This window comes from Pimephales promelas, chromosome 2 (genome assembly GCF_988280905.1).
Source record: "Pimephales promelas chromosome 2, fPimPro1.hap1.1, whole genome shotgun sequence".
Lineage (NCBI taxonomy): Eukaryota > Metazoa > Chordata > Actinopteri > Cypriniformes > Leuciscidae > Pimephales > Pimephales promelas.
The window spans coordinates 10739907-10760019 of NC_142770.1; the positions used below are offsets into that span (position 1 = coordinate 10739907).

The 20113-nt window shown below is 35.2% G+C and overlaps 1 protein-coding gene across 10 annotated transcripts in view; it reads left to right on the forward strand.

Moving 5' to 3' along the window:
• patj (PATJ crumbs cell polarity complex component) overlaps positions 1 to 20113 on the forward strand; it is a 120271-nt gene that overhangs the window by 35272 nt on the left and 64886 nt on the right. For 8 of the 10 annotated variants that reach the window (XM_089134812.1, XM_089134808.1, XM_089134823.1 and 5 more), the window contains exons 22-30: positions 3216 to 3494; positions 3726 to 3792; positions 3878 to 3974; positions 5194 to 5271; positions 5364 to 5435; positions 6267 to 6444; positions 6935 to 7045; positions 9183 to 9242; positions 13459 to 13588. In XM_089134812.1, the coding sequence (XP_088990938.1) occupies positions 3216 to 3494; positions 3726 to 3792; positions 3878 to 3974; positions 5194 to 5271; positions 5364 to 5435; positions 6267 to 6444; positions 6935 to 7045; positions 9183 to 9242; positions 13459 to 13588 (1072 nt within the window). The remainder of the gene's footprint in view (positions 1 to 3215; positions 3495 to 3725; positions 3793 to 3877; positions 3975 to 5193; positions 5272 to 5363; positions 5436 to 6266; positions 6445 to 6934; positions 7046 to 9182; positions 9243 to 13458; positions 13589 to 20113) is intronic. The other 2 variants (XM_089134814.1, XM_089134827.1) reach the window with 1 other exon arrangement.

Genomic DNA, 20113 nt, shown 5'->3' on the forward strand with positions numbered 1-20113 from the left:
TATATATATATATATATATATATATATATAAAATAATTATACACAGTGCACCCACATATATTATGTAAACACAAACTTTTATTTTGGATGCGATAAATCGTTTAACGGCCCTAATAAATATTTATATATATATACGTGTATATATATATATATATATATATATATATATATATATATATATATATATACGTATATATATATATATTATGTGTGTGTGTACTTATATAATCCTGTTTTCACCTATACTATAGACCTTATAAAAATCCCAGTCTTAAATACATAGAAACTTTAAAAACAAACAAAAAAAGCAATCACATTTATTGTAATGCAGATTTGCCAAATATAGATTGATCTGAACAAAAAAAAAAAATGTGAAAAAAATATTTGAAACAAAAATGCAAGTAAATTTAGTTACGTTTGTAGAAGTTAATAAAATAAAGTTAGACTAAATATTTTGTTGTTGGACCTCTGCACTAAACATTTGTAAACAGGCTCATGTCCATCAATATGTAGGAAAGAAACCCAACTACAGTTGTGATTTAACAAAGAGAGCATGTACTGAAGCGAGAAAGAAAAAGAGGAACAAATGAGCGAGCCTCCTGAGAGGAATCTTTTTGGAGGTGATGCATGACCCCCTCTATGGGCCTTTGAAATGTACCGTATTATCCTTGAATTTTAGCAAAGATGTAATTGAGGCGGCAGAGTCAAGTGCTGCTGTAAATCTACTCAAAACGAGACTAATTGCACCATTAAGATTTTAGACTCTGCACATTTTTCATGGCAAATTGGTTCTGCTCTCTACGAGGGTGGGGATGGGGGGGGCGGGGATTGAGAAAGGAGCTGAGTCGGCTTGTTGGAGCGTCACGGGGGAAAAGTGCGCTTTCAGCTCTTATGATCCGTAAGTGTGTGGAAGAGGGAGAGGAGGACAAGCTCCGGCACCCTGTTGCAGGAATAGAAAGAGGTGCTTTGTATGCGGCAGACAGACAGGAGGTGAGATGTCTCTACCTTACACGCCCCCTCCAACATCAGACGTTTCTGTTAGCGGATGATTTTGAGGGGAAGAATGTTAAAAGGGGTATAAAGTAGCATAGGGTTTCGTTATCAAGAGTTTCGGTATGGGGGAATCAACTCAGAAACTGAAACCAAGTCGGATAGGTTTGGACTGAGTTTGGTAAAACTCTTGGGCCTTGTTTTGACTTAAGATGGTGTTTTTGAGCACTATTGATATTAACATTTTAGCTTGTATTTGATTAATCTGGCCTTGTGGTTCAAGAATTGGTGTTTGTAGGTTTAAATCCCACATAAATTTGTAGTAAACCTCTTGGGCCTTGTTTTGACTACAGATGACATTTTTAAGTAATGTAGATGTAAATATGAACTTTTTGAATTGTATTTGGTTGATATGGCCTTGTGGTTCAAGATATGTCGGTTGGCAGAAGGTTGTAGTTTTAAATCCCACAAGAATTTGTAGTAAACCTCTTGGGCCTTGTTTTGACTACTGATGACATTTTTAAGTAATGTAGATGTAAATATGAACTTTTTGAATTGTATTTGGTTGATATGGCCTTGTGGTTCAAGATTTGTCGGTTGAGTGAAGGTTGTAGGTTCAAATCCCACAAGATTTTGTAGTAAATCTCTTGGGCCTTGTTTTGAATAAAGATTATGTATTTAAGCAATATAAATATGAACATTTTTGCTTGTATTTGATCAATTTAGCCTTGCGATTCAAGATTTTGGTTGGTCGGAAGAAGGTTGCAAGTTCAAATCCCACAAAAATCGGCTAATAAACTATTATCAGTGTGCTGTTAAAGGGATTTTTTTACCCACAAATGTACCAGACTGAGTTTAGTAAAATTGTACTATTGATAACATTTTAGCTTGTATTTGATTGATATGGCCTTGTGGTTCAAGAATTAGATTAGTACTGTAGATAAGTGGTTGTAGGTTTAAATCCCACAAGAATTTGTAGTAAACCTCTTGGGCCTTGTTTTGACTACTGATGACATTTTTTAAGCAATGTAGATGTAAATATGATCTTTTTGAATTGTATTTGGTTGATATGGCCTTGTGGTTCAAGATTTGTTGGCTGGCAATAGGTTCAAAGCCCACAAGATTTTGTAGTAAATCTCTTGGGCCTTGTTTTGAATAAAGATTATGTATTTAAGCAATATAAATATGAACATGTTTGCTTGTATTTGATCAATTTAGCCTTGCGATTCAAGATTTTGGTTGGTCGGAAGAAGGTTGCAAGTTCAAATCACACAAAAATCAGTTTATAAACTATTATCAGTGTGCTGTTAAAGGGATTTTTTTACACACAAATGTACCAGACTGAGTTTAGTGAAACAAATGTTCACTATATAATAATATAATAAATGTATATTATATACATTTATTATGTGTGTGTGTGTATATGTGTGTGTATATATATATATATATATATATATATATATATATATATATGAAGAGTTCAGATGCAAAAGCCTCTAAATGCCATTTGAAATTTTCTTCTAGAATGATAATTTTTATCAAGCTTGTATATTTAAGTTCAGTGATTTCACTTAAATGGCAGTGATAATTACCTATTAATTGTTATTTAAGTGAAATTACTGAACTTAAATATACAAGTTTGATAAAAATGATCATTAAAGAAGAAAATTTCAAATGGCATTTAGAGGCTTTTGCATCTGAACTCTTCATATATATATATATATATATATATATATATATATATATATATATATATATATATATATGTATATGTGTGTGTATATGTGTGTATATATATATATATATATATACACACACACACACACACACACACATAATAAATGTATATAATATAATAAATGTTTTGACTAAAGATTTTTTTCCTATTAATATAAATATGAACATTTTAGCTTAATGAATATGTCACCAGAAGGTTGTTGGTTCAAATCCCACAAAAATTGGCAGTAAAAGCCATAGTTCAGCCAAAAATCAAATCCTCTCATCATTCGTTCACCCTCATGTCATGCCAAACCTTTATGTCGTTCTTTTGAGGAACACAAAAGCAGACGTTTAGCAGAATATTTACATTGCTCTTTTTCTGTCTAATAATGCTCAAAAAATACATCATAAAAGTGGTTCATATGACTCTCTTTAAAATGTTTTCTTAGCTTTGTGTGAAAAACAGATGGAAATTTAAATAAAAAAGTCATGTTCTTTGTGTGTAGGACTTAAATGAATTATCTGACGACCTGGACGAGGAGCCGGAGCTAATCCTTGACGCCGAGCCCCGCTATGCCTCTCCCCTCACCACTGTTGACCTCCTGCCCGGCCTGGAGCGAGAGATGGCTGTGGATGAAGATGTTGAAGAGCAGGAGATGGACACCATGAAGGATCAAGGGAGCTCTAGTCTGCCTTCATACCTCAGCGAGAAGACTCGTTCCTGGGAAAAACCAGCGACATCCAGCATCTACCAGTTCAATGCTCAAGCTGATTCTCAAGAACAGGTGATGCATAATGATACTCTGACACCAAAGATGAGTTTATAGGTTTTAAAGTCATACAAAGTGTCCAAATACCTTTAGGCTTTTTCTTAATTGTAACTGTGGGGCCTGAACTGAAATGACCTGGACTACTTCTAGATTCATCCACAGCTGTCATCAAGTTCTTTTATTTTTATGTAAGATCATATCCTGCAAGAATCCATGATTGAAACTCTTGTGTTGTTGCTGCCGCAGTTCCCTGAGGTGAACGATGATCTTTGCAAAAGCTTTGAGAAGATTCAGCTCTCACAAATTCCCCTCAGTGAGTGTTTGTCTTTAAAATAAGGTTTATTTAAAACAAATCAGTTCAGTTCAGTACAGTTTGATATTTATACGTCTGTTCTCAGGCCAGCCTGCATCATGGTTGGAGGCAGCGGACAGCGAGGCAGACTCTGACTCCAGAAACGAAGGCTCAGAACTTACCTTGACCGACACTGACACTGAGTGAGTCTCCAGCTGTAATAAATACACACCCAACTATATCCATCACTAACAGAACAAAAAATGACCATGTTGTCATCGGTTTATTTTTGAGAGTACAGATGCAGATAGTAGGTAATAATGTTATAAACTGTCTCTACTGGCAAATACACTAATACACACAATACACTCATTTTTTATTGTACTTGTGTTCATAAAGATTGATGCCTTGTGAGGAATTGTAATTACCATGTTTCCTAATAGATCCATAACGCCACCTGCTGGACAAATGTACTGCTTAAATTCATAGGACAGTTGTAAAACTACATTTTTATAGATGTAAAAACAAGATAATCTAATTTTACAAGAATTAGAAAATGATCATGTTTATCTTAAATTATCACAATGAATTTTTATAATTGAGCTACCACTGCGCTATAAGAAAGAAAAGTGAAAAACGGATGTAAAATGCCATTTTGGAGCTGAACAATGAATGGTGTCAAATTGGTGTGAAACGCAGCTGAGACTTGGCCAGCTGTTAATGGTGTGTGTGTGTGTGTGTGTGTGTGTGTGTGTGAGAGAGAGAGAGAGAGAGAGAGAGTATGTCCTTTTGGTTTGTACACATACAACATGTTTTTGGAAAATGAATAGCCAATTAATTGTTGTATTTACTATGCACACAGTATTGATGTTAAGACTGTAAAAAAATAAATCAATTTAAAAGATAAAAATATCAAATGTCAGAACATCATTAATTATAGCTAAAAAAATAATAATTTTATACTATCAATTTTTGTGTTTGTAAATCACATTACTCTCTTACCTTATTTATTTAATAAATAATAATTTGAGTTTTCATTATTGCACATTCTAGCTTTGTTTACAGTATGTAGCACAGTTGACCTTAATAGAGACATTTTTTTTTTTTTTGTATCAGAGATTTTTAGTCAAACTGAATTATTTTTGTTATTAATCCAATTCAAATGATACTTTGTTTTTCTGCTATTACACTGACATTTATTTGTTGAATTCATGCTGTTTGATCAGATTAAATATTTCAAAAATATGATTTTATTTTATTTTCTTGCTTTTGAAATATTACATCCTTTTTGTGAACCGTCAAGACAGATCTGAGATGAGTAAAGTCGGAATCTTACATAAATGTTACGTGAACCTGATGAGTTTGATTCAGTCTATTATGACTCTGTGACTGTTATGCATCTATAACTTTCGTGCTCGGCAGATCTGCGCAGCTGACTTCCTCTCGCAGCAGGAAGAGAAGAAACCAGGGCGCTGCCGGTCCAAACAGAGGAGGCCACAGGTAGCAGTTAACTTTACTGCATTGCTGATCATTAATTGAGAATTTGATGGTTTGTTGTTATTATAACTGTACATTATATGTATTTTCCGCAGTGATTTGCCAGAAAGAGAGGAGGGAGAAGGTGAGGAGACGCCTGCGTTCAGTCACTGGGGTCCCCCACGCAGGTAAAACACACTTAAAAGTTGTGTGTGGTTCAAGATATTCTAATAGAAAGTGGAAGTAACAAAAATTTGTCTATGAAAAAGTATTGACTTAATTGACATCTTCCTAAAATAAAACAAATTTGCATGTTTATAATACATTTAAAGGTAATGATTAAAAATTATAAATATTTTACTATATAAAATGTATTATTTGATATATGACATACATATAGAGCAAAGTAACAAACATTATTTTATTGTTTCTTTTATTATATGTACACATATAGAGAGAGATACGAAATTATTATTATTATTATTATTCATTTTGTTGTTTTTGACAGAGACAGAACGTGATGATTTAATGTGTTCGTATCAGAGATTAAAAAAAATCTAATAATAAGCCTCATTAAGAAGTATAATACATAATTTTTATTGTATACTATAGTGTATCATTAAATGTATTCACTACCAATCACATTTATAATTTTACAAACAATTTATATTCGAAGTGATTCATCTTTGATGAATAAAACGTTTTATTCGTCAAAGGATCCTGAAAAAATGGTTCCACAGCAAAGCTGTTTACAACATTGATAATAATTAGAAATGTTTCTTGAGCATTAAATCCAGATATTAGAAGGATCACTGAAGTAATGACGCTGAAAATTCAGCTTTGCATCACAGGAATAAATTACAATTTAAAATACATTCAAATTGATAACAGTTCTTTTAAATTGTAATAATATTTCACATTATTACTGTCATTACTGAATTTTGGATCATATAAATGCAGCCTTGGTGAGCCAAAGAGACTTCTTTCAAAAACGGTTGTTTTTTTGGGGGGGGTTTCAGAGTGGAGGTGTGGCTGGAGACGCAGGAGTCTCTGGGTATCAGCATAGTGGGCGGACGCACCGTTATAAAGAGGCTGAAGAACGGAGAGGAGCTGAAGGGCATTTTCATCAAACAGGTGCTGCCAGAAAGCCCAGCTGGACGCACGGGTGCCCTTAAAACAGGAGACAAGATCTTACAGGTCTGAGAGACACACACATACATGTTCTTAGTACACAACTACGCCCATTAATATTCTGCTCTTTTCTGCTTCCTAACCATTTTAAAGGGGCCATATTCTTTGTTTTGTAGCAATTTATTTATCCCTGAATGAATATTTATGATCCCTTTTAAAGATTTCCTGCGTTTGAGTTTCTCTTTACTGTTTTTGCTACTGTACCTTTAAGACAATATGTATATGACCTCTTTTATTATTGGCTAACGGCTTGTCATATCAAAACGACTGGCTTAAGTCACTGTCATTCAGTTTTCAGCAACTTGACACTCCAAGATGAACACATGTTGAGATGTTAATATGGGCGGGCTTATGTTAATGTGCACATGGTTCTGACATCGTAACCGTTTTTTAGCTTGGCTAAATAATCCTGTTTTCAAATGCATGTCTCCTTTAAATCCTCTCTCAACTCTCTCCCTCTGTCCTTTGTCCTTCCGTCATCCTGTGTGATAAATAGGTTTCTGGAGTGGATTTGCAGAACGCCAGCCATGAGGAGGCAGTACAGGCTATCAAAGCGGCGTCCACTCCCGTAGTCTTCGTCGTGCAGAGCCTGTGCTCCACTCCACGGGTAAACCTGCCATTTCATTTAAAATGCCATCATCTTCTGCTGCCACTGTGCACCTCAGATATGACCTCTCCTGTTCATGCCTGAGTGCTCCTCATTTTTGAAAATTCATTTCTAGTTCAACAATAATAATTCCACTCAGTCGCTACTGAAGGCACTGGTAAATGACGCCGCACTCTTGGGCCACTTCCTGCCGCAGCTCTACTGTTAAAGGTCTTTCGATTGCTTTAGGCCACTGTATTTTTCCATAATGTGCCTCTATTTTGAGGTAAACATTGTTCTTGCATCCTTTAACTGTGTCATCCAAGCTTTGTGACATATGTGCCCTATGTTACTTTGCATAAGGGGAAATAAGCACAATGAAAACACTAATAAATACTGTAGTTGTGGCCACACATTTTATTTTTATTTTATTTCACACATTTATTACTGCTCATCACTATTGTTTCCTCATGCGAATGTGCATTATTTCCCGTTATCTCTGCTCTTTCATTTGTTAAAAAAAAGACAACTTTGCTTGAAAAAGCTGCCCCAAAATAATTATAATAGAAGTAAATACATTTTAATGGTATTACATTTTAATATGCATACATTTAATGATATTATAGGTTATATTATAATAATTTATAACTTTTAGATAGTACAGTTATATTTAGATATTACAAAATTATACAATTATTTTTATTTAATTTTTTATTTATATTTATATATATTATTTATAAATAATGCATGTAATAATTTTAATAAATAATCATATACTTTTATGTATTTATTAATAAGTACTCAAATTACTGAAACTAAACTTTTCTAAATAGTATAAATAGAGTTCTAGATATTAAAATGGTAATATGTAGATATTGTAATAAAATTTGATATAAATATGTAATATTTCTAATGTAAATAATATAAAATGTATATAATAGAATATAATTACTACATCCATTATTTATATATTTAATTGTGTATATATCTGACGTTATAATTAATATAATTGTAACATTTAGAGATTGTAATAATTATAATAAATAGGTATGCATTTGAATAGTATAGTAATGAATAGTAATAGGAATTGCTATTAACACACACACACACACACACACACAGAGAATCTTATTCTTTCTCAAATTACTGAAAATTCACAAAATATTGCTTAAGACAAACTATTTATTATCCATTGACAAAGTCCTTCATAATTTTAAACCTTTCTAAATAGTTTTCTCTAATTAACAATATTTGACTATTGTAAAAAATGTTATAAATAATACATGTAATAATTATATTAAAAATGTAGTTATTTCTAGTAATTATTATAAATATATAAATATTTATTTAAAATAAATATATAAAAGGCATATGCAATTGAGAACAATTGAGACATTATGTCATTTATTTTTTAATATATTATTATTTTTTACATAATATTTACTCAAGAAATTACTTCATTAAATTGTTTACTACTTAATAACTTAATTAAATAGTTTATTATTAATTTGTAAAGTCATAGGCCTATTTAGCTGCCAATTACCCGGCCTGGCCAATATGTTTATCTGTTAACAGTTCTAAATAATATTTAAATAATCATAAGTAATATAATAGGAAGTGCGGTTGAAACGTGAGGGGGAACATGTGTATTACTAAAGACATTCTGGGTGATTTTTTTTTTTTTTTTTTGTATCACAGTATTGTGGTCAGAGAGCAGCGTATGGGCCTCTAGCAGAATCCTTATTGAGGATCTGTGTGATTTAAGGGAAAAAGCACTTCCTGAACCTGTGTGTGTGTTGAACCTGAGGCTGCACAGTCGAGCAGAGCTGTTGTTTCATACAGTACAACTTAATGATTTTTATGACCCTAGTTGGAATGGCCTGCAGGTTGGGTACTTCAGCCTTAGCAACCATACAAGCACAGGATCTTGTGGTGCTGTTCCAATCCCATGTGCTAATCCCCCCTGATTGGAGGATTTCAACAGTAATAGCGACACTAATGTGAATGATGTCAGTGAATGATGTCTTTCTTTGTCTGAGATAATTGATTTTGTTCTCTCTCAGCCCCAAACTGGTAACACACAAATCTCTTGAGCTGATGTGTCCGTGTTCGTTATCCGTGAGGTTGACTTTCTTTGTGTGTGTGTGTGTGTTCGCAGCCTGCTTCAGTGACGGCCCCCAGCATTAGACAGCATAAGGCAAAGAGGAAAGCCGCCCAGGTGAGTACAAACCTGCACCTCTGCTCTGCTCTGAGTTATGGCTCTTTCACCTTTCACCTCAACAAATCCTGGACCAATATACATATGCTGACAGGAATTGCAAATAGCACTGTACGTTTTGTGCATGTGATTATTAAAAAATGATGAGATGACGAGATAAAAGTTAATGCAAATAATCTTGTTAGTCCTATTATTTTTTTAATACGTTTATTTTAGCATGTTCAACAAACAGAACAATGATAACGACGATGAAAAAGAAAGATGATTATAATTAAATAATAAAAATAGACAATAAAAAATACTAGAACCTATGAACAACACAACAGAACAGTGAGGGACAAATGCATACAAAGACAAAATATCCTGGACTGGACAGGTAATGCTGAAGCAGGATGCAAATTCGGAAATGTTATAGAGTCACTTAACCTATTGAAATGAAATATCTACTACCGTACAGCACAAAAAAATATATACATTACACTGCATTATCCTGACTATGGTCAGCTGTCTAATAAAACTTAAGGCGAAACATTAAATACATGAATACAGATTGCACTCCATTACAAATAACTTTGGAGTTAATAGGGGGTCATTGGCAATTGGTTTTTATATATATATATATATATATATATATTAATAAAACGGTTAGTTCCAGTCCTTGATTCAGATCAGTCAATAGCTGTGCTTTATTAATGATAAAACACGGCTATGACTGCTAAACAGAATGAGAACATGGATCCATCATGCCTTGTTACCACTGTGCAGGCTGGTGGTGGTGGTGTAATGGTGTTTTCTTGGCACACTTTAGGCCGCTTAGTGCCAACTGGGCATCATTTAAATGCCACAGCCTACCTTAGCATTGTTGCTGACCATGTCCATCCCTTTATGGCCACCATGTCCCCATCTTCTGATGGCTACTTCCAGCAGGATAATGCACCATGTCACAAAGCTCGAATCATTTCAAATTGGTTTCTTGAACATGACAATGAGTTCACTGTACTAAAATGGCCCCTCAGTCACCAGATCTCAACCCATAGACCTTTCTCACAACTTCCGTATTTGTGACCGGAAATACGCAATTGTCGTGGTAATCTTCTTCCGCTCCATTCATAACAGATAGCGCCGAAGGCAACTAGTGAGAGTTGTTGCGTACCGATCTTTTTTGTTATTCCCAAAAGCAGCCATACCTGTCGTTTTCATTCCTTCCCTCGTCAGTTCCCTGTCGATGAAGTTCGACGGAAATGGATTCAGGCAATCTGGCGGGATGTTATTGATCCTGTGATCTTCTGTACTTCTCATGTCACCATTCACTAATAAGCCGTCATTGTTTGTTTATTTTTTATGTTTTATGATTTGCGTATTTTTGAAGTAACGTTAGTTCATGTTCAACTTTACTAAGATATTTGTATCCAGCGGAATAAGCACATAAAATATACACCACAATATAAAACAAGATAAATAACACACAACAGTGGGCTACATATAAATTTAAAATATTAATATATACCATTCTGAGTATTTAACAATCTGAGTGTACAAGGAATAAATTAATATTTGTATAATTTTTCTTCTTCTTTGATCGTTCTATAGCAACAGCAGTGCAAAAAATTCAGGATAACTGTTGAATAAAACTGACAAACTTCTTTCTGGTATTCTCATCAAAATGTAGTTTATTGTAAATAGGCCTAATACTCCCTAAATATGAATAACTTTCCACACACTCCACCTTCTTACCTTTAATTAACGTATATTGGGAAGAATGAGCTTCAGTTCTAAAATCAATATCATATCTTTGGTCTTAGATAAATCAGCTGCAGACAAGCATCACCACAGCATTTTACAAAGTCATCAACAACTGGACCATGACAAGTTTAAATTTTTTCGAAGTTTTGAAGACTCTCTGATCAATTTTCTCCTCCCAGAGTAGGTTTTTCTGATGTGTTAACAGTTGACGGGAACTCCGTTTCCACAACGATTACCTATTTCCGGTTTTTGTGAAAAAGGTCTATTAGAGCATCTTTGGGATGACGTGGAACGGGAGCTTCGTGTCCTGGATGTGCATCCCATAAATCCCATCTATCAATATGGGCCAACATCTCTTCAGATTTTATATCTGAACATAATATTAGAAGGAGCTCAAATCAGCAGCATACACTGCAATATGATTCTCACTGGAACCGCATTGTTCGTAATGATCAGTAATTACGTCCCAGCTGCCTGTAATGATCACACTCTGAGTCTCTGTGCAAAGGAGCTGAATGCTGTATTTATTATGTGTCTGTTTCAAGATGTCTTTGTGTCCACTAATGTAAATGTCTAAGGCTGGTTTCCACTCACATCAAAGCACAACCCATCACAATCTATTATAACCTTCGCCACATTCCAGAATCAAGTGAAATAATGAAAGAAAACAGGACAAATATGCACAAGCAAGACCATGTTTCTGAGAAATAGTGTCTCTTCCCGGGAGACCTGCAGAAGAATCCCAATTTGAAATCTTCTAGATACCTCTGGAGTCGCCATGTTTTGATTAAAACATTTTTTTTTCTAGCAATTAATTTGAAATAACAGTAATTTGCCTAATTGCTCCTTCATCCATTAGTTGTATTCGGCTCCCGAGGCTACATGATTATTCACCACAATCAGAATATGGGGCCCTCTAATTACACCCTGCAAATTTAATTAACTTTCAGCTCATATCTGAAGGAAAACTCTCACTGCTTTCTATTTCTGATGCTATTTTCCATAAGGAAATGTACATTTAGATTTGAAAAAAAATAGAAGAATTACCTTTAATAGTATGTTATAAACAAAGATTTTCCCATATATTGTGCGCAAAATAGTTTTTTGCCAACATACTGTAGCAAAATTAGCGTTGGTTGCTAACCCGTATTCGCATCTCTTGCACACATTAGCAGTCTTTCTCCCTCGATATCATTCTTCCATCATTCATTAGCTATTAATCAGCAGTAAGCGTGGCTCTCAGGAGCAGTGAAACATTATGGCATCCTTCTGCAAGCGCCGCTAATAGCTGATTAATGCTAATAGATCTGTTAGAGGCGGCTTATGTGAGCTGCTATAGCTCCATAGATGCCTTGAGTAGACTATGTTGTCTCTGGTAAATGTGTTATTATTTTTCATGTACTGTATGTACTCACTGCACAACCAATTGGCGTCCAGCTCCCCCTAGGATGTAATGAGTTGCGCTTGACCTTGCTAAGTGATGGTCATATTCCCTATATTCATTGTAAAGCCAAGCTTCCAAGTTTTTTGCGTTGGTTAATCAAGTGGTTAAGGAACATGAGCGCCCCCTGCTTTGTATTTAAGAGGTTAACGAATAATTGATAAACAACAATCGATTATGGGAGTTGATGTTAATTGATATCCCTAATAGAGAGTGCTAAAAATCACTCCGAACATCCTAGAAATCATATAGCAACATGCTAAAAACACCATAGAAATTGGTGTTGTGCTAAAAAACACTCAGAAGATAATAGAAACCGCATAAAGATATGCTAAAAATGACTCAGAACATCCTATAAATCTCATAGAGAAATGTTAAAAACCACTCAGAACGTTCTTGAAATTGCATTGAGACATGCTAAAGATCTCTCTGAACACCCTACAAATCCCATAGTGACTACTTTAGCAATAACAAAACCCTTCAAAAACACCTTAGCAACTATATCAATGTATCGCATGACCAATAAACTTGGTGGTCCATTAAAATCACAATCAGTAAATAGTTTGTTGAAATCTATTGAACAGTGTTAGTTGAAATGTCTCTTTGTTGAATGTTGAAATTTCCACATATTATTCCCGTGTTCAATTCCCATTCTCTGACAATAGCCAGCTCGTTCTCATCCCAAGGCGTCATTTACTGACGCTTTTACCAATGCGTAGACACCCAACACACATGGCACCCTTTAGCGTCAATATGAGACGCAGATATATATGGGTCAGAAGGCGCCTCCTAGTGGTCTAACCCTAACCCTACCCGAGACCTAAACCTACCCATAAACGAAGAGTGTTCTATTGACGCTAAAGGGTGTCATGTGCGTTGGATGTCTACGTATTGGCAAAAGCGTCAGTATATGGCGCCGTGGGATGAGAATGCGTTGCACTGTTTATTTGTTAGCCTGTGTCCTTTGTAGTGTCTTTCCACAGTCTGTTGCATTACTCTCTCTCACACAGTCTCTTTGGTTTTCTCTTCAAGCAGAAAGCAGGACAGAGCGCCGTCCCTCCGCCCATGCGCCTCCCCCCGCCCTACAGACCCCCCAGCCTAGTGCAAGAGGAGGAGCAGGAGGAGGAGGAAGAAGAGAGGGAGGATGAAGAGCAGGCTAAAGGTGAGAGTCTGCTGATCGCGCCAATACATACGACTGAACTCAATGGCTGTGATCGAAATTGCGTTCTACCACACTTGTCTACTATTTCGCTTGCATATATTTTGGAGAGTTAGCAGAGTTTCTGTATGCATGGAATACCTGATTAATAATAATAATTAATAAGTGATGATTATTAATAATAACATTTAATGAGAATAAAAAATGCTTGAATAATTACATAAAAATAAATAAGATAGATATTTAATTGAATACAATTATGAATATGAATAAATATTTCCTTAAATTTACAGCCCTCATTCATGGAATATAGTGTGCATTACAGCTGTCGATTTTATTTGTATTTTAGTATACTTAATTATATCAAAATTATTCTTATTTTTTTAGTAGTATTAGTAGATGATTCACTGAAGAAGACTGATCGCAGAAACATTTGATCTATATGTGCTTAGTTGCAATAAAAAACTAATAATTATTTATTAAATATGTTAAAATAAAATATACATGTATAATGGTTAAATAAATAGAAATTGAAGAATTGTTTAGACATTAATATGTTCTTAAATTATGTTCATTATTAATGATAGTTATAAATAAGAATACATTATATTTTAATAAATACATATTGAATTGAATACTTTTTATTAATAATAAAGAAAAAATTCCTTAAATTGACAGTTAAAACTGACTGCTTTCGATTTAATGTCTATACTTATAAATAACAATTTTTTATTATTGGTAGTAGTATTGTATTATAATAAAAATATAATGGTTAATTAAATAGATATTGAATTAAGAGTTAAGAATATTTTCTTAAATGATTTTCATTATTAATAATAGTAATAAATACGAATAAATAGTTTAATAAATACATATTGGATTAATTATAAACAAATATTTGCTGAAATTGCCATCATTCACAAATGTCATCATTTGTGATTCAAATGCAATTAATGCAATTTATTTAATAAACATAGGTAATTAGGACCCATCCCCCACCATTAATGACTGTATTTTTAAAAGATCTATCGACAGCCACATTATAGTCATACAAGTAATTACAAAAAAGTAAGTAATGTGAATTATACAACAGAGCATTTCACTGGATATTGTATCCCACAATGCAAAGTATTATAGACAACAAGGAGAAATTTGTATCCATTATGATAACTGGGCTGCACCTGCTGAATTAAACATAAAGCATGGTCCGGCCATGTGCCAACTATATTCTGTTTGAACTATTCATCATTACGCATATTGCTCAAAATGCACCAAGCACTACACTATTCTTCTATTCCCACCGCAGTGTCTTAGCATGCAGAAGCATTATCTTTTAAAAGAAACTGTTGTCATCATGAGGCATTCTCATCACAGCATTCCAGCAGCAGATCTCATTCCCCGAGACTGAGCTGGCAGACTTTCTCAGCGTCACACCGCAGCTCTAATCTCTTTCCAGTTTGATGGTCCTCAATATGCCGTTCGGGCATTGCAGCGTCTCCAAATCTCTTTTTCATTCTTGTCCACCACTGGCCCTTTGACTGGGTTCCCGGATGCCATCTGGCGAGCCCTTCTTGTAAAATCTTGTAGTGTGAAATTGAGTCTGTGTTGAGGTGTGCTATGTTTAGGAGATGGTGAGTAGGATAGGTCCAGTTGAAGTGGTGTAGTGGTTGGAAGATTGGACACTGAACCAAGGTGGGTTTGAAGAACTTTACAAGGGGAAATACTGTACGTGACCTTTCAGGATTGTGTCCATGAGTTAGACCAGCCCCAAGACGTCATATAGGTGACACTTTTGACATTGCGTCTACATCCGACGCACATGGCACCCTTTAGCGTCAATATGAGACGCAGATATATATGGCCCAGGAGGCGCCTCCTAGTGGTCTAACCCTAACACTACCTCAGACCTAAACCCACCCATAAACGAAGCGTGTTATATTGACGCTAAAGGGTACCATGTGCGTCGGATTCAAAAGCGTCACCTATATGACGCTCTAAGATGAGAATGCGTTGGTTAGACACATTAACTTGCCGACCTTCACGTATATAGAGAAATCATTCCATATTAAAATACAATTGCTAATTAAATCCATACAGGATGTAGTTTTCCAAGTATTTTTGCATCTTGCTATAAATACCGAATGGTTCTTAGCTGTTTTGAGGCGTTTCATTTGAGTTTCAAATTGTTCGAAATTACAGATTAGCATGTAAAACAAGTGGGATCTGTGCATTAGGAAATTTAAATTAATATATTTTTGTACAACATTGTATCTTTGGTGCATGGAAAATGTTCGTTAAGTGGTTTTTAAATTTAAGGCAACATCTTGAGGATATGAAACATGAACTTAACCTTTTTAACTAGACGCTTGTTTTTGTTATTGTGTCCACATCTTGTATAAGCAGCTACCATTTAGTCAGCCAGGCTAAGTTAAAGTTTAGCTGAATGAAAGCTGTTACTTGCTAGTTTCAGCTCATCATTTCCCACATTCTCCACGATTCAGACAACAATGTGAAAGCTTCAGGCATATATTGTGTACTAGCATTTAGCTCCTTTTAGCATTTAGCTTCTCTGTTCTTCAAGTTCAAGTTCTTCAGTGATTTTAAAGTAAAAGTCAACATCCTGAGGCTCTAAAATATGAATTTGGATCTTGAATTAGACATTTTGTTTTTGTTGTTCTGTCCAACTTTTGTTCTAGGCTAAAGCTACCATTTAGCCAAAAAGATGAATGTAAAGTACTCCTCTTTTACTAGCTAGCTATTGTACTTTACATTCTAATGTAAAGTACTCCTCTTTTACTAGCTATTTGCTTGTTTCAGCTCATTATTTCCTACATTCTCCACAGTTCGGACGACAAAGTGATGAAACATGCATAAAAGCTGCAGGCAACCACTGTGACTGCTAGCATTTAGCTTCTGTTAGCGTTTAGCTTACTGAATACTGTATCTTTAATTCAGTTGTTTTTTATGTCATTTTAAATTTCTAAAAGACTTTAAAATATCATCTTAAGCTCTTGAATTAGATGCTCATGTTTTTGTTGTTGTTGTCTCAACGTTTTGCATGTAACCAGCTATCATTTAGCTAGCACGGCTACATTTTGACAAAGTACTACTTCTTAAGCTGCTACTTGCTCATTATTTTTCCTCAATTCAATATTGTCAATATTGTAGATGATAAATATCTCTCATGGCTCTCGTCACTTTGGATCAGCAAATAATCTGTGGCATGTGAAGCTTGTCTTCTGGTGTGGTGATTTTGATGTCCGCATATGTTTGTCTACCTTCCCATCTGTCAGTGATAAATGACTTTAGGTTACCTCATCTAAAGCACTTGCTTCTGTGAATCAAGTCAATACTTGAGCTTTGCTAAAGGCCTCAACATGCTGAACTGCTTAAGTTAGAGGGGTTTTTCTTTTTCCACTCCAGCGCGTTGAGGACAACCTAGTCAGCAGTTTGCGTAATCCCTCGACATTAGAAAACGTCTGCTCGCGGATTAAGATAAGCGTAATATCGTGTCGGATTTATTGAATGTTGAATAAACACAATCTAAAAACTTTGCCTAAAACTTGTCGCAATAGGATTACAGGGCGTTTGCCTTGCAATGTAGGACGTGCGATAAGACGACCTTTTATGTCAGGATTTGCTGATGCGCATTCATTTTGTATTTTAAATTGCACACTATTACCAAACATTGCTTAACTCATATTTGCTCTCCTAGGAATCTCTGTATGGCATTACGATATTCTGGCAAATTGTATGCTGGACGTCTGCATCAGATTTATACACGTTCAAGAATGAGTGAATGCCGCCATCTGTTCAAATCTGTGGCGAAGACAGGGGAGAAAGCTTTCTATTGTTTGAGGTTGAAACAAGGACCTTGAAGCTGCTATTTATCTCAGTTCAGAGCATTAGTCACCATGATGAATTATAAGAGACTCGCAAGATGGTCAATGGAAAGCCCACAATGAAGCCAAAAGGCCCATTTTCTGTTCAGATCCATCTCTTGCTACATCAGTTGCCCTGAAGGAATGGTTTTGTTTTGTGGTTTGGGATCCTTTAGTCTACATCCATCATCTGGACTTGATGCATCACAATTTGTGACTCCTGTCCACGGGCCATCTAAAACATATTGCACTTTTCGAGGCATTTAGCAGTAGTAGGTCATTGGATTTTATATGGTATTTTAGTATACCACACAAAGATGCTTCTTAGCCAAAATGTGCTCCAGTGTGGACCAGACTGTGTGCTTATTGTCAAATTTTGGCGTCCACATGATCGTTTACTGCGTTGAAAAACAGGAGGTGTCTGCAGGGCGTCTTTCTAACTTGGCAGATGGTATCTCATGAGGTGTCTTGGGAGATCATATCTCCTTTAAAAGTGACTGGGTGAAAAATTCATCATCAGTCCTCAAAGGAAAATACAACAGACTAACTCAACATTTAATGGAAGTGAATCTTTTTTTCCACCCTCACCCTTGTTGTTTATTTACATAGGAGGTGTTTTTTATGATATTTTAATTAAAACGAAAGTGTTAAAAGATAGCGTTATTGAAATAGTTTAAAAATCAGTGTGACTATTTTTTTTTTCTTTGATGTTGTTCATCCGTGTTATACTGTACGTTTCATCAACAATAATGAAGACAAAATTTTAATACTAGCCCTGTTATCTACATCGTCTTTTTTTATATTGTCTGTCGTCCCTCTTGCCGTCTGGTTTAGTGTAAATAATTTAAAGTATTTTTCTGTCAAAAAACTGCCAAAAATGAAATATTTCTGTCCCCTGCATACAAAACATCACTGCGTACGTGCAAAAACACGGCATACGCCAGTTTTCCCGTTCACGGCCAGATGTTTAACAGTGAAATTAACACAAGAATGTGCGTTCCTCCATGTAAACTTCATGTCTGGCGTACGTGCATTTGCCTTGATTTTTTTATCCGTTGGCGACTCATAGAGGCAATAAAGTGAAGTGGCAAACATTACACTACGAATTGTTCTATCGCACCACCAGCTGTCGGATATTATTTAATGTCAATTAATGTATCAATTACAAATTATGTCACACGAGTCTTATTAAAATATTCTATTATACAATTATGTAGAACATAAAGCATGTGAAAATACGTCTAGCAATGGCAGCGTTGGCTTTACTAGGAATAAAAAATAAACTTCATTAATTCCATCAGTAAAGGTATAAGTAATATTTTATTGAGCAAGGACACATTGAATTTGTTTAAAAGTGCCAGTAAATGCGTTTATAATATTAAAAAAGATTATAAGATTTCTATGTGTTTGATTTACATTTTTATTCATTAAAGAATCCTGAAAATGCTATATCACGGTTACCACGAAAATATGAAGCAGAAGCACAGCTGTTTTCAACTTAGATAATGTTTTTTGATCATCAAATCATCATATTAGAGTGATTTCTGAAGGATCATGTGACACTGAAGACGAGGAATGATGCTGAAAATTCAGCTTTGATCACAGGAATAAATTACACTTTCACATATATTCACATAGAAGACATTTTCAATGAAATTTCGTTTATTGCTGGCTTTAGCCATGTTCTTGCTGGTTTCTTTCGCCAAATTGGACTAATTACCATATTTAAATTAATTTATTTGAGGGAGGAAACTGGGTGGGGCGTTGTGCTCGTGCCTGTGCTCTCAATTTTACGTTAATTGGGATGTACTAAGAGAATATGCGTGGGATCCTTTGTACGCAGACTTCTACGCACATTTACAGCTTTGTTCGTACGCAATGTTTTAGTATGAATTCAACGCAAGTCTTTGTACATGAGGCCCCAGGTATTTAACAATTTAAAGGCCTGTTCACACCGGGACGAATTTCGCGTGCGTTATTCGCCGACGTTTAATGCCTCATGACTAAACAAAGGGTAAAACGCCACACATAAAAGCGGCATTTTTAAAAAAAAACAACCTCGGGTTCGTTTTTTTAGTTTGACTCGCTGCGTCAAAAACTATCCGACCAATGAGATTGGTGCTTTTGCTCACGTGTTTGGAGCTTCTGACGTTACAGTAAAACACAACTTGGGGGCGCTCAAACACAAAACGGTCTTGCCGAGCACACATATGCCACGGCGAAAAAGATATACGCCAAGTAGCGTCGCCGTCTAATCAGGAAGAAATAAGACGAGGAAGATGCGAGGCAAAATGAATGTATAGCTGCTGTTCACGTTGGTGCTAAAACATAAAGAACTATATGACAAGCGCGACAGCAACTACAAACATATTGATAAATAAAACTGATATGGAGTGGTATTGCAGAGCAAATTGGTGCCATCTAATGGCAGGGAATGAATTTGCATGTTCACTCGGCTCATCGTCAGCGAAAATCGCTTCGGTGTGAACACAAAAAAACGCATTGAAAAACACTGACGAATAACGCGCGCTGTACGGGCCTCAAGGCCGCTCTTTTTGAAAAGATAATGAGGGTGAGCAAGACCAAAAGCCCTCACCCTGTTGATTTGATGACATGAGCAACTTTCCTCATGTTCTTCACAATCTCT